At 55.9% G+C, this 27,031-nt stretch overlaps 1 protein-coding gene across 2 annotated transcripts in view; it reads right to left on the reverse strand.

Moving 5' to 3' along the window:
* CRMP1 (collapsin response mediator protein 1) overlaps window positions 1-27,031 on the reverse strand; it is a 37,811-nt gene that overhangs the window by 3,403 nt on the left and 7,377 nt on the right. For both annotated transcript variants that reach the window (XM_070399527.1, XM_070399536.1), the window contains exons 2-10: window positions 14,335-14,423; window positions 12,979-13,163; window positions 10,761-10,925; window positions 7,692-7,753; window positions 6,894-6,974; window positions 4,607-4,675; window positions 3,034-3,154; window positions 2,148-2,304; window positions 510-651 (exon numbers count right to left, since the gene is read on the reverse strand). In XM_070399527.1, the coding sequence (XP_070255628.1) occupies window positions 510-651; window positions 2,148-2,304; window positions 3,034-3,154; window positions 4,607-4,675; window positions 6,894-6,974; window positions 7,692-7,753; window positions 10,761-10,925; window positions 12,979-13,163; window positions 14,335-14,423 (1,071 nt within the window). The remainder of the gene's footprint in view (window positions 1-509; window positions 652-2,147; window positions 2,305-3,033; window positions 3,155-4,606; window positions 4,676-6,893; window positions 6,975-7,691; window positions 7,754-10,760; window positions 10,926-12,978; window positions 13,164-14,334; window positions 14,424-27,031) is intronic.

Below are 27,031 nucleotides of genomic sequence, written 5' to 3' on the forward strand. Positions count from 1 at the left end.
CCCTGGGCGAAGGGTAACACAAAATAACAGCGTTTGGTTTCTAGTCAGTGAAGTCACCTTCACAGGAGCTAAAACGTGGTTACAAACAAAACAAGACGGCCCGGCCAGCGTGGCTCGGTTGAGCACCAACTTATGAACCAGGAGGTCACTGGTTCGATTCCCGGTCAGAGCACATGCCCAGATTGCGGGCTCGATCCCCAGTGGGAGGCGTGCAGGAGGCAGCCGGTCCATGATTCTCTCATCATCGATGTTCCTATCGCTCTCTCCCTCTCCCTTCCTCTCTGAAATCAGTAAAATATTATTTTAAAAAAACAAGCACTTTTGTCATTCCTGAGGAGGAAGGACAGCTGTCAATGTGAGGGCCCCCGGCCTGGGCCTCTTCCTCCGCTCTCGGCCTCGGCCCCCACATCATTGAGGACGGCGAGCTGAGGACCACGGCAGGCTGGCTTTTGACGGCCAGGAAGGGTGCTTCTAGGATGTTCCTGGGGGCGGGAGGGGGGCCGCCTTACCACCGCCTTGTCCCAGACGACGGTCATCCGCTCCTCGATGCCGTTGACGCCCTCGGGGATGAGGGTGAAGTTGTCCTTGCCCACCGCCTTCTGGGCGGTGCTGTAGGGACAGTGGCCGCTGCCCGTGACCTGCAGGTCTCCGCTGGGAGGAACGAAAGCGGGTGGGGCTCAGAGCAGAGTTCAGGTTAAAGGGCAGATCCCTGCTTCACCCGACATGGGCTTGAACTTGCAACCCCAGGGAGCTGCTGGGAGGGGGCTTGGAGCACATCACGGGCACGTGAGGGACGTGACAAGGCCCTGCGGCCGCGGGCGTCTTGCTGAAGACCGGGAGGAGCCATGGACACGGGAGAAGGTCCTAGGTTAGAGTGGGCTCCGGGCTGGTCTGGGGAAGGAGGGCTCCCTGTGGGCCTCCTCTTCCTCACCTGAGAGGGGTCGGCCAGAGGGGCCGGGCTCTGCTGCCCTGAAACGCTCTGGTCCCAGGACAGCTGGGCCGAGAGGGTGGGGGCGGCAGGTGAGTCGGGGAGTGAGGGCCGGGTCGGGTTCTGCCTGCGGGACACCATGGGGACTCGTGCTTCTCACTCTGAGAGGAGGGAACTGCAGGTCCCCGGGGGGAAGAGGCTTGGTCTGACTCAGGTTTTAAAATACCTGGGCGCCCGCTGGGAGTGACTGACACGTGGGGCGGGGGCGGGAGGGGGGGCGTATGGGAGTGGGAAGGCCAGTCAGGAGGGAGAGACAGGCAGCGTGAGCCCGGGCGGCCACGCCATGGGTGGGAAGAGGCCCATGTCCTGCCCTCAGTCCGTGTCCTGCCGCCCGACAAGGCTGTGGGCTGCAGCTCTGGGGGAAGGTGGAGCCTGCATTTTGAACTTGGACGTGGAGCCGCAGGCGTCGGGCTGCGGGCGGCAGGAAGCTGCTGGCTGTGCAAGCCCAGGCTGCACATCTTTGGGGGAAAGAGAGCCCCATGGCAGGCACACACCCTCAATCCCGTGCTTCCTTCTGACCAGAGCCCCATCTCCTCCTCACCCATCCTGCAAGCTGCTACCATCCCAGCGTCAGGCCCGCTGCCACCTCCTCCCGGAAGCCCCTGCAAGCCTCCTGGCTCAGACCCGCACACTCAGCACCCGCACCCTCAGCACCCCACCTCCTCTCGGCCAGAGTGGCCCCCGCGCCTGGCTAACGGCACGGAGTGGGGGAGTGACTGTGCTCCTACTGTGTGCACGTCGCACAGCTCAGCCCAGCGGCTGCGTAGGGAACCGGAAATGCCAGCTTTCCCCCACCGCCTCCTGCCCAGCTCTGCGGAGGTTCCACATTCTCCCACTTCCCAATGCGTAAACCGAGGCAGAGACATCCGGGCTATGCGACATGCCCACGGTGACACCGCCAATCAGTGGCCGAGGCAGGATTTGAACCCGGTCTCTCCTTCCTAATCCTGGCTGCTCCCCAATATCCACAATGTTGGGGGGGGGGGCGCAAAGGAGGTGCTGAACGAGCAGGAGCGGGCTGATAGCCGATGGAAGGGCTGGGAGTAAAGCAGACCCTGGCCCTGAGGGCGCCGCAAACACTCAGGTTTGTGCCGAGGCCTCCATGTCGCCAGCCTGGCTCCCCCTCCGCCTGCTGCCCCCCAAGCCCTCCCGCCCTCACCAGGCCAGCAGGGAGGTCAGGTAGTCGGGCGTGGTGGGGTCCGGACTCAGGGGTGGGGACGTCACAAAGGCCGCCGCCTTGGCCCAGTTCTTGCTCCAGTAGTGGGTGCCGTCCGTGCCCAGGCTGGCAGCGATGGGCTCGCCGAACACGAGGGGGCCTGGGGGACACACACGCAAGCACGCGGTTAAGAGCGAGTGGTCTCAGTGTGGATATGGTTGCAAAAAAGGAGAGGAGCTCAGGCTGGAGAAAATAAACCCGAAAAGGCTTCCCCCTGCGCCGGCCCCGGCTCGACCCCCGCTGCCACCCACAAGCTTAGGGATGGCGGTGCTGTCAGTCCTCGGGCAGGACTGCCCTCTCCTGGCGCAGGCTGGTCCTCGGAGGCCGAGCCTGACCGGCTGCCCCATTAGGGACCTGCCAGAAGCAGATGCTCGAGGAGGAGTCAAGGTCAAGGTCACACCTGGGAGGTGATGCCGAGACACACCGGCTGGGGACTGAGGACAGGACGCACGGGGGCAAAGCAGCCACGAGGTGAGTCATCACCGAGTCATGGCTGTGGGCACCTGGCTCAGTGCATGGGGCCCCCTCACCTTCCAGGGAGGGGCTGGGACAGTCTTCGCATGAGAGACAAACCCAACAGCACCTCGAGGATCACCCCAGTCTCCCTGAGGCTCAGACACCCTCACCCAGGGTCACACAGGGCCCACGGCACCCAGGGATCGCCTAAAACCCGCCTCACGTCTATGACCTGCCACCATCCCATCTCCCTCTCCCAATGTGCAGGGGCCCGGGGGGCCCAGGCTCCTGGCCGGGCAGAGTCAGTGACCTTGAACCTGCTGGCCACCCCCTGCCTTGGACAGAGCCGCCGCGGAGGCCGGCACGGGCGCACCTCTCTTCCTGGCCAGGGCGATGATGTCGGCCGCACTCTTGCTCATCACCTTGGTGATGTACACGGGGCAGTTGATCCGGCCAGCGATGGTGATGGCCCGGAACACGGCCTCGGCCTCCAGCTGGGCGACAGCAAATCCAAGGTCACAGGAGGGAGGGGCGAGGGCAGCCACCCGCTCCCAGAGTTCCCAGGGCTCTCCCTGAATCAGTCCTCCGGCCTTCCTCGAGTGTGGCCGGAGGAAACCTACTGCCTCAAAGGAGGAAACAGTGTAGACATAAGACAGGAAAGAGCCCTGGCCTGTGGCTCCGAGGGTCGGAGGGCCATCCGTGTGCGAAGGGCCTTGGGTTTGAGTCCCGTCAGGGCACATGCCCAGGTTGGAGGTTTAAAACCCATCGAGTGTGTAAGGGAGGCAACAGATGTATCTCCCTCTCTCTCTCCCTGTCCCTTCCACTCTCTCTAGAATCAATGAAAAGCATATCCTCAGGTGAGGATTAAAAAAAGAGAGAGAGAGAGAACATTAATCAAAATGCATCTGGGTGGAGGGCTGGGAGGCAGGATTACGTTTCTATGCTGCATGTTCTGCTGGGAGGGGATACGCCGGGCAGAGCAGGGCATCAAAAGGCCATAAAATGGTCCATCGTTTATGAAACGCCTGACGCAGTGACCCCCGGCGTCCACCACGCCTCCCCTCCCCTCCCCTCCCCTCCCTTCCCTTGCCAGGTGACTGCCTGTGGTGGCTCTGGTCTCTGCCCGAGCCCAGGGCTTCTTGAACAAAAGGTCCAGCTATGTTTCCTATAGTTTTGTTTTTAGTTTCCAGTCTGTGATGCCCCAAACCGGGTCCTTCTGCCCGTGGCTGGCACACAGCCCTGGCAGCGACCGTGTGATATGAAAGTGTGTGAACAGAGTCTGCGGGTCTGTCCTACCTCACCAGGGCCCAGAAGCAAACCGCTGGCGGGCCTGGGCAGGGGCAGGGCTCCGGGGGAGGAGCCTGTCTACTGTGCTGTGGCCCCAGGGGTCTGACCCGGGCCAGGCCCAGAGCAGAAATCTGGGAGGACGGGTATGAAGTGACGAGGACACAGGGAACATACTCAGCTCGAAGGCTTCCAGGGCGCCCTGCTTGCCTTCCTCTGTCCCCACACATACACACACGCTCACATGCCTGCTCCTATGCGCACACATATGCACACACGCACACACACTCTGCCACTCCAGGGAACTCATCCTTTCTGAGTCTTGGGAACACAGTGGGAACCACGTCATAGGCACGAGGCCTGGAACACGTGGCTGCACTTCCCTGTCATCAGATCTGCCAGGTCCTCCACCAGGGACTGGACGCTGGGCTGCCCGTGGGGCCTGGTGTGAGCGTCTGGCTCCCTGGGCTCTGGGGCAGCGCCTCTCCCTGCTCCTTGGTTGGCCTGCAGCCCCCAGGGCTCCCGATCAGAGGGCAGACCCCGGAGGGCCAGGCATGCCGGGTGCTCGTGCAGGGGGCATGGCAGGGGGCGGGGGCTGGCGGGGCTGTTCCAGCTAGAAGGGCACGGGGTAAGCTCAGCGGCGTCACAGTCCTGCCCTTTACCTCCTCGGGTCTGCTCAACACGTGGCCCTCGGGCCCGGTGATGCCCATCTCCAAGATCCGCTTTTGTTCCTGCAGGACAAGCACAGTGAGTCGCCGTCACCGAGCATCAGAGCTGGGGAGGCCGGTCCCCAACCCCTGCCCTCAGACAGAGAACAGCTGAGGACAGGGGTGCAGGGCTGGGCCCATCCAGCGCTCCCTCTCCTTCCAGACACCTGCCCACCTTCCCTCTGCAGCCCATCACTGCAGCCCCACCTGCCTCTGTGCCTGGCAGGGGCCAGCCCCGCCCTCCCAGTCTTGGGCTCGCTGCAGGCTCTCATCTGGAAGACAGGTGCTGCTCGGACATAGAAATCAAAGCCCCTGAGCTGGGAGCCTGGCTCCTGGCTCCCGGAGCCCATCCTGTGACCGGACAAGCCTGTCTTCCCTTCCTCTCTCTGGGGACAGAGCGCCTGCCTCCCCGAGTGCCCGTCTGAGTGAGGCCGCACGTCCAGGGCCAGGCAGTGCCCGGCGTGTGAGGCTCCTCGCCTGGGAGCCGGCTCTCATTATCTCTGCGTTGCCTCGTCCCGGTACCTGCCATCTTCCCGGCAGGAAACCCTCCTACAACCTTGAAATGGCCCTGAGCCCACGGCCCAGATTCAAACCTGTTTGCTCTGCATTTTCTCGCCCCAGGAATACGTTCATTTCTCAAAAACCATTTATTTTTACTTTGCCCGACGTCAGCTGAGCTGCTGCTGATTCTCACTGCTGCACGCAGTTCCTGTACCACCGTCCTTCCGGGGAGCCCTGGGCCGTGTCACCCTAAAAATCACCACCTCCACCGCATCTATGGCTGTGCCGCTTGGGCTCCTGAGAGGACCAGGCACTGGAAACGATTTCAGCTGGGGGGGGCGGACCTAAGTACACAACCAAATCACCTGGGCTACTGGAGGTGATGCTGACAGAGCACTTTTGTAAAACTTTTTACAAAGAGATTGTAGGTGTGGACACGGCCCTGTGCAGCATTGTTTAAAAGTCAGTTACTCTTTCTGAGGGAGGGAGGGGGAGGAAGGGAGGGAGGGAGGGAGGAAGGGAGGAAGGGAGGAAGGAGAGGGAGGAAGGGAATAAAGGAGGGAGGGAGGGAGGAGAGGGGAAGGTCGGGGACAAAAGTGACCATGGGGGAAAGCACAGGTCACTGGAGACCGGAAATGAAGATCGGGGGCTGGGACTTGCATTACTTTTGCTCCCCCGGAAGCCCCGTCAAGTGACAGGAAAAGTACACAAAAGCCGAGAGAACGCAGAGAAGACCACAGACAGCATGATGGGGCTGCAGAGCGGACGTAAAGGTGGCAGGTGCAGGGGCGGGGAGCGCGAGGGAAGCGGAGTGACAACTGCTCGGCAGTAACAGTACCGCCTGATGCTGAAGAGCACACAGCCACCTGCAGCCCCGCCCAGGGCCGTGCTGCGGGACCGCCCAGGGCCGTGCTGCGGACCCGCCCAGGGCCGTGCTGCGGGACCCGCCCAGGGCTGTGCTGCGGGACCGCCCAGGGCCGTGCTGCGGGACCCGCCCAGGGCCGTGCTGCGGGACCCGCCCAGGGCCGTGCTTCGGGACCGCCCAGGGCCCTGCTGCGGGACCCGCCCAGGGCCGTGCTGCGGGACCCGCCCAGGGCCGTGCTGCGGACCCGCCCAGGGCCGTGCTGCGGACCCGCCCAGGGCCGTGCTGCGGGAACGGGAGCCCAGGTTTCTCGGAAGCCTGACCCAGACTCACGGGAGCTTCACACACAACAGCCCCAAATCGGAAACGATCCGAATTCCCACCCCCTGGAGGATGGTCGTGACAAACTCCCGCAGCGGATTCCACGCTGGATGACAAAGAGGCTGCTGCTGCGCGGAGCCAGGGACCGAGTCTCAGACTCAGCACCGAGCCAGAGCAGCCAAGAGCGCTCACCGTCGGCTCCATTTTTATCAGTTAAGACCCGGCAGAACTGAGCAGCGAGTGGCTGAGCTGCCTCCTGGTCTCCACGCCCTTGTGCCACCCCCATCCCTGTGGAGCAGGCAAAGGACCAGGCCCTCCCAGGTCCGCAGGGCAGTGGCCACCCCATGATGCAGATGAGCAAACCGAGAGGCCCGAGGCCACGTGGACTGCGCGAGGCCCGGCTGCAGATGGCGGGCGCGTGCCCCATGCCTGGAGTGTCTGATCCGCCGCCCAGTCCTTGGCCTGGTCTCGTTGCCCAGTCACCTCCCTGCTCAATGCCCGCACCCCCTTTGTCAGGCCTTTACAGCAGGGGAAGGGGTGGGGACGCACACCGCTCACCTGAGCTATCAAGTCTCCGTTCTCCGCGTGGACCAGGCTCACAGCTCCCAGGCCCTTGAGGAAGGTGAAGGCTTCATAGAGCTGAGGGGGGACACACAGGGGTCAGTGGGGTAAGATTAGCAGCGGTGCCGCCAGCGCTGGCCCCGGCGGGGGCTGCATGGCCGCTCCATCGAGATCAGGGGATGTCTCTCTCAACAGGTGAGACTCCGGCAGGGTCTGGCCTTGACCCTGAGAGGCTGGGCGGGCGGAGCTGGTCCATGTCCCAGCAGGGACTGCACCCTCCGTCTCCGTGCCTTCTGCTTGGAGTTCTCCCCCCCAACGCTTGAGAAGCCAGTGTGTAGTTTTACTGAACCTGTAACTAACCTGCTAAGCCCTGTAATCACCACACACCTCCGAGGCCTGTGCCTCTTTGCAAAGCTGCAACCTGTGTCATTTATAGACCTCACAGGCAGGGGGCAAGCTCTCCCATAACTGTGACACTCAGATGGTACACAACCCCCCGCATCCCCGGAGTAGCCGGAGTAGCCAACATGGGCCTTGCCGCTGCCAGGCCCTCCTCCCGCCCACGAGGGAGCTGCAATCGACCTTCGTTCACACAGCGAGGACCAACGCCACCGTCCCCCTCTTCAGGGCTCTCGAATCCTAGCTTTGTTCTCCGTGTGTGCAAGACAACCCCCACCTCCCCGTGTGCGTTCAGGGGCAGACAGCAGGGGGCACTGGGAGGCGTGAGCACTTTCGAGGCCCCGGACCCCGAGTCCACCCGGGGCTGCAGAGAGAAACGGGGGTGGCGGGGCCTACCTGGCTGTCGGACATCTGGTAGAGGTCCTTATAGGCCATGTAGACCTGGAAGGAATTGACGCCTGTTCAAGAGAGAGAGGAACGCAGGTGAGAAACACGGAGGTGTCTCCTGCAGGTCGGGGATCACAGCGCAGGGTGGGCGCGGCCAGGACGGAAGGCGCCTCGGAATTCACAGGGGGAACGTGCTCCGCTGCGCCCAGCCAGCGCCTGTCCAGAGCTGAGAGCAAGCGGCAACTGCTTGTTTTCATCAGTTGTGGGAAAATGCTATGAAGCGCCCAAACCTACGGCGCATTCTTTATGAGCTTATGTGAGCCAAACAGACGACATATGCACCGGGGAGCAAGATCTCAGATAAACTCTTATAAGAATTCCCTACAGGTCCCGGCGTTTCTTGTGCTGAAATGTGCTTGGGGCGGTGGCAGGAATGGTTCCAGGATGGCTGACCAGGGTCTGTGCTCCCTGGGGCGGTCCTGTGGAAGGTGAGCTAACCTGGAGGCACAGACAGGGGCGGGGCTGCTGAGGGCAGGGACACTGCTCTCACCGCAGGGGGAGAGGGGTGTGGGGCGGGGGGAGATCCGCATCTGGGGCGGATGGAGGGGACTTCACCACGCTGCCCGGGAGAGCACACTTAAAACTCAGGAACTGCTTATTTCCGTAATTTTCCAGTTAATATTTGTGGGCCCTGCTTGACCGCAAAGAGCTGAAACCCTGGGAGGTGAAACTGCAGAGAAGCAGGACTCCTGTGCAAAACTGCAGCCTTCCCTGGACCATGACTGTGGACAAAGCCAGTGTGGCTCCGGGACTGCGCTGGAGGGCGATGCCTTCCTGATACACAGAGTCGGACACACAGACACCCTGCCTGACGGGGGCTAAAGTGCCATCGGACACGCACACAGGGCAACACCTGCACAAAGCGTTCATCATCAGCCATTAGAGAGCGGCACGCACAAGGGGAGACGGACCCTCCCCTCAAATCCACAAGGGGGCCCCAGAAGCAGCCACGCCCCAGGGTGCGAACACGCAGGGGCGAGCCGGCCAGTGGGTGCACCTTTCAGGAAAGCGATTTGGCACTATGTTTCCTGACCCTGAACGAGGTTAAAACCGTGACCTCAGCCCTAGCTGGTGTGGCTCAGTGGACAGAGCGTCAGCCTGCGGACTGGAGGGACCCAGGTTTGATTCTGGTCAAGGGCACATGCCCGGGTTGCAGGCTCCATCCCCAGTAAGAGGCCTGCAGGAGTCAGCCAATCAATGGTTCTCTCTCATCATTAATGTTTCTATCTCTCTCTCCCTCTCCCTTCCTCTCTGAAATCAATAATATACATATATTAAAAAAACAAAAAACCTTGACCTCTTAATTTCACTTCTGGAAATCGAAGGAAAAAAGTAGAAATCCAAGCTCATGTTCACATAGGAAGATGTTCTCCATGTCATAGCTTTCAGTGGTTCTCAACCTTCTGGCCCTTTAACTACAGTTCCTCATGTAGTGACCCAACCATAAAATTGTTTTCATTGCTACTTCATCACTGTAATGTTGCTAATGTTATGAATCGTCATGTAAATATCTGATATGCAGGATGGTCTTGGGCGACCCCTGTGAAAGGGTCGTTCTACCGCCAAAGGGGTCGCGACCCACAGGTTGAGAACCGCTCGCTGGCTTAGAGTGAAGCAAACAGAAAACCCAGGTGCCCAATAAAAACGAAACAGCTACGCAGATGAACCGGGACCCTGTACATCACGAGCCATTAAAGAAGTTATTAATGAAGAGTAACGATTACTCATCAAATGTGAAGTAAGAAGAGGAGGATTCTAGTGACTGCTTTCACATAACCACGTAAGGAGAACCTCGTCTCCATAGACAGGATGGAGGGTAACACTCGTTACCGTGAATGGCAAGTGGCAACTGGGGAGAGGACAGAAGGAAAGAAGATTTTGCCGTCTGTTCATTTTCTGACGTTTCTGTACGTGGTAATGGTACTTTCATAATGAGAACACATAGCATATCTATCTAAAAACTGCAAACAGCCCCGCCGGTGTGGCTCAGTGGTTGAACGTTGACCCAGGAACTAAGAGGTCACAGTTCGATTGCCAGTCAGGGCACGTACCCAGTGTGTGGGCTCCATCCCCAGTGGGGATCGGGGGGACCGTGCGTGAGGCAGCGGATCGATGATGCTGTTCCTCTCTCATCAATGTTTCTCTCTCTCTCTCCCTTCCGCTCTCTCTAAAAATCAATAAAAACTTTTTTTAAAAAAAGGTTGATTTAGAAAAACAAAACCTGAAAACACCCGCTAGCTCTCCCTGAAGAATCGCATTCATTTCAGGCTGCCTCCTCAGGCGGCCCCCGAACGCCCCTCTCCGGCCTCGTGCCCTGTGCACCCTGTTCTCTCGCTCTTGGCTTCCGCGTGTCTCCTGTTCGGTTCCCCTCCCCGCGATGGGACGCACACTGTCAGCATCTACACTGTGCAGGGCCACCTGGCGGAGCCGAGGGGAGCGGAGTGGGATGCCGAGATGTGAAGGCTCAACCCCTCCTGCACAGAGCTCAGGGTTCAATGGCGGAGCCAGGCGGACAACCAGTGTCCTGCCATCCAAGAACAATGGAAACGGTGCCTCAAAGAAGCCCACGTAACCTGCTCTGGATATGCAGGAGGAGAAGCCGTCCTGACTAGGGAAACTGGAGAGGTGAGGGCTGAGCTGGGGAGCAGGGTAGAAGGGCATTCTGGGGGGAGCAGCGTGAGCCAAGGCCCAGCGGGGGAGCAGGATTTAGGGGATGGCATCCAGGACAGCAGTGCCCAGATGAGTTTATGGTGGAGAAAGAAGAGCCAGGCCAGGTCAGCGAGGCCTGTGTGCCAGGCGAATGCAACCGGGCGTTCTTCTATGAACAGGGGTCCCTCCAGGGCCTGAAGGGGAAGACAGGCTCCTTAAAGAGGGTCCTGTTTCTCCAGTTTGTCGCAGTACACAGCTCAAAGTTGGGCTCGTGGCACGCAGATAAAGGGATTTTAACTCCATACAATCAGATCCACCACAGAGCCAGGGATTCCAGAACTGCCCCGCCCCCCCAGGGCATGAACTGACCTTTGTCCTGCACCAGCACCTCCAGCTCCTCCCGAACGCCATCGGACCAGCCTGTGATGTCCACGTGGAGGGAGTAGTCACAGCAGGATTTGGTGTCAGCTGCTTCATGCCACTTCTCGAAGGCGGTCAGCAGGCTGGACCCAGGTTCTGGGACCACATGGTCAACTAGGACAGAAACATGTGTCACATTCTAAGATGCTTAGGACCCAACTTGTTCCAATGGTGGCCTCTTCAGCATTATCACCACCACCACCATCATCATCGTCACCACCATCACCATCATCACTATCATCATCACATCAACATTACCACCATAATCAATATCACCATCATTGTCAGCATCATCATCACCACTACCATAACCATTGTCACTACCATCACCATCATCATCATCACCATCATCATCATCACCACCATCACTATCATCATCACCACATTAACATTATCACCATAAACAATATCACCATCATTATTAGCAGCAACATCACCACTACCATAACCATCATCACTACCATCACCATCATCACCACTATCATCATCATCACCACATTAACATTATCACCATAATCAATATCACCATCATTATCAGCATCACCACTACCATAACCATGGTCACCACCATCACTATCATCACCACCATCACCATCATCATCACCATCACAATCAATATCACCATCATTATCAGCATTATCATCACCTGCAGGAAGCCACTGCTTGCCAATACTGTCACAGGAACGCACCAAGGAACGCGGAAGGTCGATGGACCTTGGGCGTTAGCAGGGCTGTGTTGAGACAGTGGTGGCTCAAGGCAATTCCCTAATCTGATCATCCTTTTACTGTTTACCAAACTTTACCTTTGATATGTCTGTATGCATTACTGAAGAGCAAATGTGTATTCGAGTAAATAGAAGACCAGGCCAGAAGTCAGTGTGTCTCTTCAAGAAAGAGGCTCCCCCTGGCCTCCAATGCCTTCTAAATTCATATTTCTTGTATAGCATTTTCATTTGTGGGTTGCCCCTCCTTCAGATCCTGAACCCCACTGCGAAGGTCGAGGCATCCACCATCACCATAACCATCATCATTACCACCATCATTCACCATCACCACCATCACCACCATCATCACCATCATCACCATCACCACATCATTAACATCACCATCGTTATCATCATCATCACCCTCACCATCATCACCACCACCATCACTATCATCATCATCACTACCATCACCACTACTGCCATCATTAAGATCAATATCCTCATCTTCACAATTCTTTTCATCAACACTCCCACCATCATCACTGTCAATATTGCCATCAATGTCACCATCATATTATTATCATTAGCAGTGATACTTCAGTGAGTCTTCATTACCACCATTGTCATCACCATGGTTACTGTTGTCATCCTCAGCATCATCATCACAACTATTTATTGAATGCTTATTTATGTGTCAGATACTGCCACAGAGGCTTTACATAAATTATCTAATTAAATCCTCACAACCATCCTGTAACATTTTTCAGATGAAGAAAATGAGGCTCAAAGAGGGTAAGGAACTTGTCCAAGGTCACACAACTAGTAAATGAAGGTGGGGGTTAGATTCCCAGAGTCCTGTGAGCTCAGAGTCTGAACTCTTTCCCACTACTCCACACTGTGTCTGTTGGAGGGAACTATTTGTTATGCAGCATTGTGGCAGCAATACTGACTAATACAACCACTTCCCAGCTGTGTAGTCTTGAGAAGGCTACTTCACCTCTCTGAGCTTCTACTCCTACATGTGACATAATAATACATATGTCACTGGTTCTAAAACTTTAGCCATCAGCAAACCATGTTTAGGAATATTTTGCTTTATCTCCCTATAATTCATATCACTGTTTACTTAATGCTTTTCTTAAATCAATTCACAGTTTCTAAAAGTCTAAATTCTGACTTCAGACTCAACCTAAGCAGTAATATCCATGAGGTGTCATTTATTTTATTTCCATACGCACTAAAATACTTTAATATTTTCAATGCCTATATTGCCTCTAAAATCACTTTGTGCACCACCAGTGGCACGTAATATACGGATATATATTAGGTATAAGGCAGGGTTTAGTGACAATCACGTTAAACTGAGCTAAGTGCCTGGTACACACTGAGCACTGTGTTGCTGCTGATGCTGGTGATGGAGAGACGTCACAGCCTATGTCCCTGAGGCGGGTGCAACTCACTGATCATTGTGGTCCCGCCCGCCAGTGCTGCCCTGGTCCCTTGGAAGAAGTCGTCGGCGGCGGTCATCCCCTGGGACGGCTTCTGCAGGTACGTGTTGACGTCGATGCCCCCGGGGATCACCATCCGCCCGTTGGCCTCGATGGTCTTCACTCCACCAGGAACGATTAAGTTCTCTCCTATTTGTCTGGAGACAAACAACAGAGAAGGCGTCGGTTCTTTGAAAGAGGAAATGGTACCAGCCACCTTGCAGCTTCAGACCATCAGGGAGACACCTCCGAGCCAGGCCCCATCCCGGGCACTGGGCGGACAGAGACAACGCAGGCAGGGCTCTGCCCTCGAGGACTCAGGTCTAACAAGGAGGCAGCTCATGTCGGCAGATGGTCACGATCCAGTGCAGCAGAGGGTGGGTCACGTCAGTAGCCTGGTTATCTGGGAAGGCTTCCAGGGGGAGGTGGCGGCAGAGCTGAGACCAGCATCGCCATCAAGTGGTAAAGGGTTCCCCGGACAGCCCGTCACTCCAGAGCACGTCACACACCTCTAGCAACTGGCTCGGGAACGGAGGGGAGTGTTTGCAGCAAGACAGAGTGAAAAGCCCCCTGGGCCCTACGAGCTTTCAGACAGTGTGATGGGCTGAACTGTGCGCCCCCACATTCCCAGGTTGAAGCCCTAACACCGGACCTCAGAATGTGACCGTTTACCAGGGTACAAGGAGGCCGTAGGGTGGGCCCTGACCCAGCAGGACTGGAGATTCCGAGCAGCTGGAAGGAAGCTGTGAGCTCAGTCGGGTGTGCGAGGCTGGAATTCACGCAGCCCCTCACTGGGTCTGTGACGCGGGACAGACTTCTCCCTGCCCAGCCTCCCAGGAGGCTGTGTGTTTCCCAGCCTCCACGGGAGCTGTGGCCTGCAAGAGGCTGTGGCAGAGCCAGGCACCGGGGTGGGGACACTCAGTAAATGCTAGGACCTCCTCCACCCGCAGTGTAAACCTCCCCAAATCTCTCCAGCCCTGATAGTCACAGCAACACGGCAGTCACTGTGTGGCAGAGCCCAGCTTCCCATTCCCTCTGAGACTGGCTTCTTAACAGGTCTGTTTGGCCCGGCTGGTGTGGCTCAGTGGTTGAACATCAACCTATGAACCAGGAGGTCACGGTTCAATTCCTGGTCAGGGCACAGGCCCGGGTTGTGGGCTCAATCCCCAGTGGGGGGCGTGCAGGAGGCAGCTGGTCAATGACACTCTCTCATCATTGATGTTTCCATCTCTCTCTTCCTCTCCCTTCCTCTGTGAAATCAATACATACACACACACACACACACACACACACACACACACACACAAAAGGTCTGTTTGGTCCACGCACTTTATAAGCCCGTCTTCCAGGTAGACGTCGGCATAGAAGGACTGGTCATCGTTGATGATCCGTCCACCTTTGATGAGGAGCCGGTCACTCTGAAAAGAAAGCAAAGTGTTAAGTGTCACTGGGGAAAAGCCAGGAGGTCTTTTTATTTGCTTTTAACTTTTAATATGAAATTATTCAAACATTTTCAAAAGTAACAAGTGGCGTAAAAAAGCAAGGCCCGACAATCTGGAATCTCGAGCTCTTGGGAGAGTTCGCTCTCCCACTTGCTTTCGGCCTCTGCTCAGCGTCACTTACCTGAGAGCCCTCCCCTGCTGCCCTCTTAGGAAGACCATACACAGCTTCCTGCCAGCCGCCCCCACACCCCTCCCCCATTTATGGTTACCCAGCACTTATTGCAGGGCGTCTGACATACTAGGTATTTACATGTTTGTCTGAAATGTGACTCCCCATGGGCATCAGAGTTGCAGTGTGTTAGTTACCCCACCTGCTGAGTCCAGCGAAAACTCACAGAGGGTCAAACACACACACGTGGGTGTGGATGGATGGCGCCACCTGGAGCTGAGCCCTGCACTTGCCCTTACGAGACTGTCAGCTCCAAGGGGGCAGAGATGTCATCCATTTTACTCACAGCTGCATCCCTGACACCTTGGACACAGCCTGGCCAGATGGGTGGATGAAAGGATGGGTGGGTGGGTGGGTGGATGGAGGGTTGGAAGGAAGGAAAGAAGGAAGGAAGGAAGGAGGGAGGGAGGGAGGGAGGGAGGGAGGGAAGGAAGGAAGGAAGGAAGGAAGGAAGGAAGGAAGGAAGGAAGGAAGGAAGGAAGGAAGGAAGGTTGGGTGGATGGATGGAAGGAAGGATGAGTGGATAGATGGACAGATGACTGGGTGGGTGGGTGGATAGATGGACAGATGACTGGGTGGGTGGGAGGATGAATGAGTAAATGGATGGATGACTGGGTGGGTGGATGTGTGAATGGATGGGTGGATGACTGGGTGGGTGGGGGATGAATGAGGAAATGGATGGAAGAATAGATGGATAGATGGATACCTTGAAGGACGAATGGGTGAAGATGGAGAGAAAGGCATTGCAGCCACGAGACAAGAACTAAGCCACGATCCAAGGAGGAGATGTGTGAACGGCACGTCCTGTCCCCCGGCAGGAGGGTCTCTGGAGGGAGGGGCTCCAGCTCAGTCAGGGCCCGGCCCAGCACCTGCCTCTTATCCCTGCGGGAGAGGCCAGCCAGGACGTGTGCGTCCCAGGGAGGACGCCCTCTGGAGGGCACTCCAGGACCAAAGGAAAGAGGAGGCGCAGGCTGTGCAAATGCAGATGCAGAGACAAGCTCCCGAGGGAGCAGGGAACTAACTGTGAGTCACAGGCAGCTGGCGCGTGGCTTCCGGGACCCGGCCTCCCGCAGGCAGCCGTCTGCCTTCACTTCTAAGAGAGAGCTTCTCAGGCTCCGCCTGCAACATGGCATTAGGTGTGCTGTGAGCCGAACACCAGCCCCACCTGCTCTGCTCTTCCTGGAACCCACGGTGGAGCTCGGGCTCATACCCCGCCCCTCCCAGCACCCAACTACCAGCACGTACCGAGGCAGCTGCTGCAAACGGGGCCACGCCCCTGCTGTCCTCAGGGGCCAGCGTTTTTCTTAAAATATAAGTCCATGACCCGGCAAGAGCTTATGTGACTTTCTCGTTATCTGTGCCTTTGCCTTTTAATTGGCATTTTCCAAGCCATGTTCCTTGGGACCCTCAGTCACAGGGGTTTAGCAGCTGGTGTCCCAAAAAAGGGAATCCCAGGTGTCGTGAGCTTAGAAAAGTCTGGGTTAAACAGAAGCCAAGACTGTCTCTGTGACAGGAACTCCCAGGTCCTTTACTCCGCGGTGTGATGTGCATATTCAGAGGGAACCGAGCTCACGGCTTTCCCAGCGGATCCTTTTGTTTTGCGGGAACTCTGACCAGGAGACTTCCCCGCAGGAGGCGTCTGGGGACGTGCTCCAGAGCCCGAAGGTCCTGCCTGCGCGGACCCTCATGGCGCGTCCGGTCCGACCGAGGGGGGAGCGGCTCAGACGGGTGACTCCCAGGTTCACACACAAACAAGGGCGCAGGTTGCCTTTCCTAGCTTCCTCCCCAGCGTTCACTCCATCAGACACACTCTGTCACATCTTAAAACATGTTCAGATCCATCACATCCCATAATCAGATTCCATCAGGAAAAACCCAGGGCTGTGATCCACGGGCCAGTTCCCTGGGGCTCTGCTTCTTCACTCAGCAAACTCACAGCAAGAGCCAATTGTGTATGGGACACCAAATTTTAAGAATTTTGTAAAAGTCACACATTTAAAAGAAAAATGATAATACCCTGCCTCTCCCAGACTACCACGAGGGACAAACAAGATATGTGAGCGAGGACAAGCTCTGTATAAAAATCGCTGTTTAAATACTTTGAAGAAAATAAAACAGCTAATTAAAAATCCAACAAAAATCTGACTGTCAGGGTGCCGGAGACGGCCAGTTCCGGATTACGACCCGCTCGGCTCGTGTCCCGGATCAGGGTGCGTGAGAATGAAGTGTCCAGAGTCCGACAGGTGTGGGTTCCGATCCCTCCGCTCTTCCCATCCAGGTGACTTAACCCCTGCTGGCCTCAGTTTCCTCATCCGTAAAATGGGGATAAGTGTCCCTGTCTCCTAGGGCTGCAGGGAGGACTCCTGGGGACAGTTCCACCATGATGGGTGCTCTGTGCTTAGCACAGGCCTGGCTCATGTACACTGTGGGGTCAGCTACACACCGTTAACTCCTCACTGTTCTCTGCAGCAGGAACTCCGCTCCATACACAGCTGTTTGAGGAAGGAGGGTGCAGCTAAAAGAAGCAGTTCTCAGGCCAGGGGGGGCACTGAGTGGTAACCCGGCCTTTGCACCCAGGCTGGGAAGGGCTGGCAGAGATTGGCAAGGAGGCCTCCACACCAGCCCTCCCAGGGAAAATGAGTAGGATTTAGCCCCACAAAAAGAAGCAAAGAGCCTGCAGAGAAGGGGAGAGGCGCGGAGGCCGCAAGGCACCTGGTGGGCTCGGGGGTCTGTCAGCCGTTTCCTCTGGCTGCACTGTGGCCTCCGAGGGCACCTGGAGGGGTATGCAGGTGCCAGCTCACAGGACCCTGAGGGACTCTAACATCCTGGTGGGAGGAGCCTGGGCTGGCGGCGAAGTAACTGCAGGGCTTGCATCAGGGAGGAGCTCAGACACAGAGGGCCCTGAACAAAGACATCGTGGAAACCCTGGGCAGAAGGGGACGAAGGAACACTCGTCACCTTCACACCCTCCTCAGAGCTGGCCTTTCTCAGTTAGAACAAGTGCCAGCCAAGTTTGCAAACGGTGTCAAGGGCCTTAAAATGGGTCGTGACTTGACCTAGAAATCCAGCGCCGGGAACTCGTTCTCTGGAAAATGTCCCGACGCAGGGCAGGGAACTGCACTGAAGTGATCCCGAATTAATTCCCATCGCACGACTGCACCACCAACGGGGTGTCGCTCAGATACTAAAATGCTCCCCGGGGACTTCTGAGAACGAACAGAGGCATTGAGCAATGACATGTTAGGTGAAAAAATAACATTTCTACAGTGGTATTCTGGGGTGGGTAGATCTTTCTGGCAGTAACTGACTCCCCCCAACAGAGAGTTTGGGGTGCCTCCCCCATGTCTCTGCTGCCCATCCCTCTCCCATTACAGTCATCACACTTCATGGTTGCTGTTCACATGACCCTCCCTCGGGTGGACACCTTCATGGCCAGGAGGGCCTGTGCCATTCATCGCTGTGTCCTCAGGGACCCGCCAGGGGCTGTGAGGGCACCGTATTTAGCAAATGTTTGCTGAGCGGGAGGAGAGGGGCTTGACAGGCAGGAGGCAAAGGAAAAGGGAGGAAAAAGCAAGAGAATATTTGAAGAGAGTGAGAAGGAGAGTGATATAAAAATTATGAAGAGCCCGGCCGGCGTGGCTCAGTGGTTGAGCATTAACCTATGAACCAGGAGGTCACGGTTCGACTCCTGGTCAGGGCACATGCCCGGGTTGCAGGCTTCATCTCCAGTAAAGGACGTGCAGGAGGCAGTCGATCAATGGTTCTCTCTCATCATTGGTGTTTCTATCCTTCTCTCCCTCTCTCTTCCTCTCTGAAATCAACAAATATATATTTAAAAATTAAAAATAAAATACCTCCAGGCATTGCCCGGCTGGTGTGGTTTAGTGGTTGAGTGTTGGCCCATGAACCAGGAGGTCACGGTTTGATTCCAGTCAGGACACATACCCAGTTGCAGGCTCAATCCCCAGCAGAGTGTGTGCAAGAGGCAGCCAGTCAATGATTCTCTCTCATCATTGATGTTTTTCTCTCTCTCTCCCTCTCCGTTCCTCTCTCTGAAATCAATAAAAATACGTTTTTTTTAAATGTCAGGCACTCCTTCCCATACAACAGCAAAAGAAACAGCAGCCTCGGCTTGGGGGGAGGGTGGGGGGAGGTCCGGGTCACAGTGCATTTCTTCCGTCACCGTCTATCCCTGAGCAAAGCATGAAACCTCTGAGTTGTGTTCCCCCCACTGCATGGTGGGAAGAAAATCCATCATCTCCACCAGAGTCAGAGGAATAAAACATCCGTTGCAGCCTGAAGATCCTCAGGAGAAAAGAGAGGTGCTTTTCACATCAAACCCACACGTACCCCATAATCACGCGCTTAGCAACCTTGGCTGTCTGGTAAACAGCAGAGAACCAAAGCTGTTATTACAGAGACAACAGGGAAAGAGAGAGGCTATGTCATCCAGGAGGGGGCGTCTGAGCTGGGTTCTGAAATATGAGAAGTTCAAGCAGCTGCAAAAAGGAGAAGGGGCACATTGCAGCCAGGTAAGCAGTATAAGCCCAGACAGACAGCCTGCTGAGAGATCCAGGTAGAAGATGGAAGGAGGGTGTGTGCTGTCCATGGTCCTGAAACGCCCTTGGTATCAGGACAGTGAGGTCTCTCCAAACCCCAGGATATTGAAGTTCCCTCTCCCGCCTCTCTCTCTCTCTCTCTCTCTCTCTCTCTCTCTCTCTCTCTCTCACACACACACACACACACACGCCCATATTTCCTCACTGCTTTTCTTTCTCAGCTCACTGGCATATCTGTAATCTTTACGCTCCCGCAGAACCAAAGCAACCATGGCTTAGAGTCGGTTTCAAGTCCTTTCGACTCTTAGTACCAACCTTTCAATACTTTACTTCTCCTTCCCCAGGAAGTTGGGGGAGGACATGAACCCCCTCTCCTATGATGCTTCACTAATGCAGAGATTGGAATCTGCAGCTAACAAATGGGTAAATGTCAAAAAAAAAAAAAAAAAAAAAAAAAAAAAAAAGGATTGCAGCCCAGCTATGAACCAGGAGGTCACGGTTCGATTCCTGGTCAGGGCACATGCCCAGGTTGCGGGCTCAATCCCCAGTGTGGGGCATGCAGGAGGCAGTCGATCAATGATTCTCTCTCATCATTGATTTTTCTATCGCTCTCTCCCTCTCCCTTCCTCTTTGAAATCAACAAAAATATATACATTTAAAAAAAAAGGGATCTCAGAGGTTAGTCTTCACACTGGGAAGGCAGCTCCAGCCGAGGCTGCTGGGACACACGGATTCCAGTGGGGCTGCCTGGTTCATCCCTGGGAAGGGGCTCGGAATAACTAAAAGACCTGTCGTTTCTGGAAAGATAAAGAACATGTTTTCTCTAAAGGGCAAGCACGGAAACGAGTCTCAAAAAGTTCAGGAAGCCCCGTTTTTTTGTTTATTATTAATTTCAGAGAGGGAGGAAGCGGGAGAGAGAGATAGAAACATCAATGATGGGAGAGAATCACTGATTGGCTGCCTCCTGCATGCTCCCCACTGGGGATTGAGCCAGCAACCTGGGCATGTGCCCTTGACCGGAATCGAACCTGGAACCCTTTAGTCCGCAGGTCGATGCTCTATCCACTGAGCCAAACCTGCTAAGGCAGGAAGCCCCATTTTTATAGACACCTGCTTGTCTGTGCATTAAATGCTGATGGAATTGCTTTCTCTTTAGACAAAGGAAATGTCAAGATAAGCTTTGAAAGTTATGAATCCTTCAAATCCTACAAGCCATTGATGGTGAGCTCATGTTTGCAACTCAAAAATTCAACAGGACCAAACCCCACTCGTACACATACAACTCACATGGCACCGTAGCCTTGGTGAGCCTCAAGTCCTTCGGGATGGGCTGCGAAAATTCCAGGCCAGGTGCTCTGGTGGGCCAGGAATTCACAAACACCCCAGGTAATGCCTGCCGGGACCTTCCGTGGTAGATTGGGTTCCTGTTTCACAATCCCACCTGCCTCCGCCCACATGACTTGCTTTGACCAATAGAATGAGAGCGGGCGTGACCGCACCCTCTGAGCACAGGCTTCCAGAGGCTGGGGGGTTTCAGCTCAGGCTCGGAGAGCCCACTCTCTGCTGGGAAAACCACACGACCCAAGAAATGGTGTCTCCTTAGGTCTGAGTCCCAGGATGAGAAGAAAGGCGGGGCAGACCTGACCTAGGCAGAAGCCCGAAGACAAATCTGGCTGAGCCCCCTGCGCCTCGGCCCCTCCCAGACCTTTCGCTGTAAGTAAATCGTTGGTGCCGTGAGCCAGGGCAGCAGGGTTGCCTGCTGCTGGGCATCGCTGCCATGGAAGAGAACTGGCACCCCATCAGGGTTCCGTGCCCAAAGCCACAGCCAGAGGTCGATATCTGGCCCAGAGACTTCATAATTCCATGACTCGGTCACGACCTTTAGTAGCCAGAGCCGCCTGCCTCCCAGCTCTGGGTGCCATCCCCCCAGCCTCCTATGGCTGCAGGGCACTCCTGTGACTCACAGAAAGCCAGCCCATTGCCTTTGCCTCTGCCTCGGGGGATGGCCTGTCAGCTGGAGGCCCTTTCTCACTTCCCAGGAAGGCAGCCCCGGTGACAGGCCTGACACCGAATCCAATTAACACACATTGTACTCCACTTGCATGGGCAGGGCACACATAGCATGGCATTCTCCTCCTCCACCAATCAGAACCACAGGCAGTCCCCATGGGCTGCAGGTCTTTTCTGCGAGCTCAGGCCCGTTTCCATGACAACCGCAGTTACAACACAGAGATCTCAAGTCCCATGATACCTGGTAGGTATTCAGGAAATCCTCCCTGTGGGACTGAGCACCTGGTTTTAAAACAACACCCCTCTGTGGTGCCCTCAGGAGTGGGCAGGGCCTCAGGCTGCCCACAGGAGGTGGGGCCCAGCTGTGTCGGCCTCTACGCCTACACTCAGTTTTGTGTGTCCTGTCTGCTTCTCGCCTCACACAAACCACTCTGAACAGAAGCCCACCGCCTTTAAGAGACTCACATTCCCGAACGCAGGCTCAGCGTCAGCTCTGCATCCCGTGGGTTTCCAGTTTCAATTCTTAAAGAAGTGGGTCTGATTGCTGCACAGGAGGAAACTGAGAAGTGAAGCCATTGGCTCCAGGTCACACATCGAGGAGCCGGTGGAGACCCACTGTAACCTAGTGCCCCCTGCTGGTTAGCCCAGGGTCTCCCCCCTGTATCTGATCAGCATGTGTGAGCCTCAGTTCCTTCCCCTGCACAATGGGGACAGGTGAGGACAGACAGTCCGCATCTACTCGGCTCCTATGCAGCCCGTCCCCAGGCACGTGCACCTCCTCTTCCCTCCGGGTAGCGTTGCTGCAATTATGGCCAAAAGGGAGGAGGCAGAGTAAAGGCTCTGCAAGTTGCCAAGGGCTCTCCAGAGGGAAGAAATCAAATGTGAGACCCGATCAGCTAATGAACATCGGCAACACCCCCGCAAGCCAGGTGCCTTCACCTTTATCACCGCGCTGGTTAAGGACAGGGGCCCGGCCAGCTGCCTGTGGCCTCCCCTGCCCCACAGGTGCCAATAACCCCGAGGCTCAGGCAGGTTGCCTCTCTGTGCGTCAGTTTCCCGTCGTAAAGTAGAGGGCAGTTCTGAACGTTAAATGAACACGGCACTTAGAACGGGGCCTGGTTTTTTAATGTCCTTGCAACCTGGGGGGATGGATCGCATTCAGATGCTCACGTCCATCCTCAACTTCTCTCTAACCGTCACCCCCAACCCCTCCCCAGGACAGCCCGTGACCCTGCTGACACACACGTACGCGTCAGCCCTCCCCTTGAAACCCGTGCCCAACTGTCCTCACGCAGACAAAGCACATCCTCCTGGCTCCTCCCGGCCTGGCCGCCCCCCTCTCCTGGCCTTGTGCGGCCATATTGGTCTACTCGCACGGCACTGTCACAGCCTGGGCCTCCCTGAGGCCTTCCTGCCGCCTGGAGGTGCTGCCATACCTGCTGCCCCCCCCCCCCCCCCCCCCCCGCCCATCTCCAGCTCACCTGCTGGGCACCTGCTCTGACGCCAGGAACCTGCTGTCTCCCCCTGGAGTGCCCACGGCGCGAGGCGCACACCTGGTTAGCGCTGTGTCCTGACACCGGACGCTCTGTCTGCCGGCTTGTCTCGATATGTATCTTCTCCCTGAGCCTGTGAGATCCTTTCCACCAGGGACCGCGCCTCAGCCCACCAGCCGCTCAGCAGGGAGGCCGGGGCAAGGCCCTCCGCTCTGGGAGCCTCCGGTGGAACTAACCACAGCGCCTCCCTCCCGGGGCTGGTTCAGAGCACATGTAGGAGCTCTCCACACACTCAACACTGGCCTCTGAGCGCCAACGCCTGAGGCCACGTGTCTGCACCGGACGTTTCCACCGCTTTTATCAGCTCCTCAGAGTCTATGACCCGGGATGTTTTTAAGTCTGTGTAAAAGGTGCCCAGGAATTAAGTTTTATTTTGGATCCATTTTGTTCTGCAGGCTCAGAAACCAAGGACAGCAGAAAGAAGAAAAAAATGGAACAAAAAGTCCAAACATTGTACCTGGAAACTGTGCTGGGCGAGGACTAGAGAACTGGGAACAGAGGAGGTCCTGGGTCTCTGTGAAACAGCTTCCAGGAATATCCGTGTGGAAGAGGAAGGAACCATAAGATTCTCAGGGCACACATGGGGCAAAAGGCAGACCCTCAGGCCACATACAGAAGAGCTGCCCAGCCCTGACCGGTTTGGCTCAGTGGATAGAGCATCCGCCTGCGGACTGAATGGTCCCAGGTTCGATTCTGGCCAAGGGCCAGGAGGCAGCTGATCGATGTTTCTCTCTCATTGATGTTTCTAACTCTCTATCCCTCTCCCTTCCTCTCTGTATAAAATCAATAAAATATATATATATTTTAAAAAGAGCTGCCCCACGGCAGAGCTGTCCTAGAGTAAACAGGCTGCTGGGTAAGGTGGTGATCTCCCCGTCACTGGAGGTATGCAAAAGGAGGGTTTGGAATTCCTACACTAGAGGGGAGATTGAAGTGGAATAGATGCAATGGACACTCTCAGCCTCCTTAAATGCACAAGCACAAAAAAATACATACGTTAAAAGGTTCCTTCCAACTTTGAGGTTGTATCAATCAAATATTTGCAGAGATTGGGGCTGAAGGCCTGAGGGCCTACAGATATGGTGTGACAACAAGTACATGCAGCATAATTGGGGTCAGGTCCAGCCTCTCCCCCAGGCGGCCACCTGGTTGCTCAGTGCATTTCTGCTTCATGACCATGGAGTCTTCCATGGAACCGACCCCAAGTTCTGACACCAAGCAGTTACTCAGAGGAGGTCCTGGAGAAGGTGAGCCACCATGACCCAGCCTGTCTCTGGACGGTTCTTACTGTAAAAGCTTGCCTTTCAGGGGGACATGCAGCGAAGCCCGTTAGTAAATCAGATCCACCCTCTTCCCGCTGCCCACGCACCACGAGGAGGCTTTCGCTCTCTCCAAAAGCCCTTTGTGCCACGCTGGTCTCCTTCTGGGTGGCAGCCACCTAGCTCTATGGAGAGGACATTTGTTACGGGGAGTCAGATGCAGGAGGGGCTGGGACCTGGCTCGGCGAAGAAGCCCGTTTGCCACCCCCTCTTCATTCATCCCCTCACACGGCACGGCGTCCCAGCTATGAGTCAGCAGTGCATAGCGTGCTCCTGGGGACGCGCCAGGGAGAATCAGATGCTGCCCCCGCCCTCCAAGCGCATGAACCAGAGTGAATGGAGTGGAATCCCTGCAGGGAACGGGCATGGCTTACATGCAGGCCAAGGGCCGCAAGGGTGAGCCTGGTCAGGGAGAGTGGCCGGTGCCTGGGCTCGGGCCTAGGGAAGGAGTGGGACCTGCCTCCTCGTGTGTCCACAGCCATCACCCCCCTCCTCTGGCTGCTTATTTTCCAGACCAGCTACCCCACGAAGCATCCTAGACTCCATGTCATTTCCGAGGCCACCAACTGTTGGAAGCTACCCGTTGTCTTCACTATCAGGAAAGTGTAAACAAGGAGCCCGGAATGCTGGTGGACCTTGAGCTCTGGCAAGGGCCAAAGCTATGCACCAATTGTTTAGCCGAGACAATGGTGGCTCAAGCAATTTCCTGACCAAATAGTCTCAGAGTAAATCTTTACTACTATTTACTGACCTTTAAGATAGTCTGTCTGCTACCAGAATTGCCTGCCTAAGGGCTATATGTGTATCTGAAATTGGATAAAAGGTTGGCAGGGCCTTGAGAAAGACTCTCTGCCTGGCCCCCCAATTTCCAAATTATTTCTTGTCTCATCTCGTCATTTGCCTGCGGCCCTTTTCCAGGTCCTGAACCCAAGCCATGCAGGATGTGGCCATCAAAACCCTTGCAACCAACACCAGTTCAGGGCAGTCGGCTCGCAGAGCAGTTATGATCCGGCCATTGCCTCTCTCCAGGAAGTGACTCCCAACCTTTCTCTGTTGAGGTCATACTTACAAATACAGTCCCCTTTGCCACGGTTTCACTTTCTGAGGTGTCAGTTACCTGTGGCCAACTGCGGTCCAAAAGTATTAAACGGAAAATTTTAGAAATACGTAAACAATGCCTATGTTTTCAACTGTGCGCCCTTCCGAGCAGCGTGCTGAAATCCCGCTCCATCCCACCTGGGACGCCAATCGTCCTTGTCCAGCGTATCCACCCACACCGTATGCACGACCCGCCTGTCAGCTCCTTAGTAGCTGCCTCCGTTACCAGATGGCAGCATCGCAGCGCTGTGTCCAAGTCACCCTCATTTAACCTAACAACGACCCCGAAGTGCAGGAGTGGGGAGGCCGGCAGTGAGGACACGCCAGAGAGAAGCGGTGAGTGTGTGCATCTACCGGAAAAATCCCAGTCTACATAGGGCTCAGTACTACCCCTGCTTTCCAACACCCACTGGGGGTCCCGGAACGTACCTGGAGATGGGGGTTTGGGGGGTGACTGTGGTGTAAAAATTTGCAGCATCATTAAACACCACCACCAATAAGTCAGCCATCGTTACCAACCAGCCCTACTACATGGGACCGTGTCTGTCTCAAGGGGCCTTTAATAAAAGCTCCTTAACTGCACTTGCTTGCTCTTCAGCACCAGGCGCTGTCCGCTGCCCTCACTGCTTTTTCTTCGCTCAAGGGGCCAAGTCCTCTGAGGTCCCCGCCCAGGGAGAGACCTTTTACTCCCACAAAAATGAGACTCCACTCAACACCGTTCTGCTTGTGCGTGCTCAGGGCTCCAGCCAAGAGGTGTGACTAGAATACTCTGTACACTTGGCCGTAGCAAACGTCAATTTTAAATGCTGATCACATGTAGCAGCACACCCTGGAGGACTGTTTCCGTGCACAGCACGTGGGCGGGGCCCTGGGGATGGGACTCCTGCATTCTCCTGGCTTCTGTACTCGGCTCCCTAATCTCCATCTCTGGCCCCATACCTCTCACCCCCATTCCATCCGATTTCACTCTGCATAACAAACCGCTACAGGCATCTCAAATCCTTTGTGTAAAAGGGCAGGGAAATAAACGGAATATGTATAGACAGGCTGAATGCCACCCTCAGGAGCGCAACAGGCCTCACACGGTTTCTGCATATTTGCACGTTAGAGCAACGACTTCCGTCCCATGTGACTCTCGCTTGATCTCTTTCTTCCCTGCTCAACGTTCCTGATTGTTTTGCACACCATACAGTATCACATCTACACTCACACACTCAATTACACACACACACACACACACACACACACACACACTGAAACACATTGTAACACACACAGAGACTTCAAATCAGATAGTGATTGCTGAGCCGGCAGACCAGCCTGTCGGCCCTCCTGCTTGACTCTGAGTTCCCCATGCCTCCGCAGGCCACGGCAAGAGCCTACACATGCCACCACGTCTCTGTGGGCCTCAGTTTACTCTTTGGAACTTAAGGAGGACACATCCAGGCTGTTTCCCTCACAGGACAGCTCCAAATGAGAGGCCATGGAATTCCTGCTGGATTCCTGCTGGCATACTCGGCAAAAGCGGGGATGATCGGGACTCAGCAAGTATTATTTTGAATATTAATGCTCAGCCACCATGGCGGACACTGTCTCCCCCACAAGGAGCAGGCGGCCCCCTTCAGTGGCTCGGTGAGGGCCAGGAGCCTCGGCGGGGCCAGGAGGCCACGTGCCTTTGTTTGCCCAGAGCCACGCCCAGGACCTTCTCGTCACTTAACCACAGCCCTGGGCGCCCAGGGCGAGAAACAGCTTCTGCTGAGTTAATCCCCGGCTGGTCATTAATTTTTTAAAAGCCACACATGAAACAGAGCCTCGT

Source organism: Myotis yumanensis, unplaced genomic scaffold, assembly GCF_028538775.1.
Source record: "Myotis yumanensis isolate MYYU_CA2020_CCGP unplaced genomic scaffold, mMyoYum1.0.hap1 SCAF_1, whole genome shotgun sequence".
In the NCBI taxonomy this organism is placed as follows: Eukaryota; Metazoa; Chordata; class Mammalia; order Chiroptera; family Vespertilionidae; genus Myotis; species Myotis yumanensis.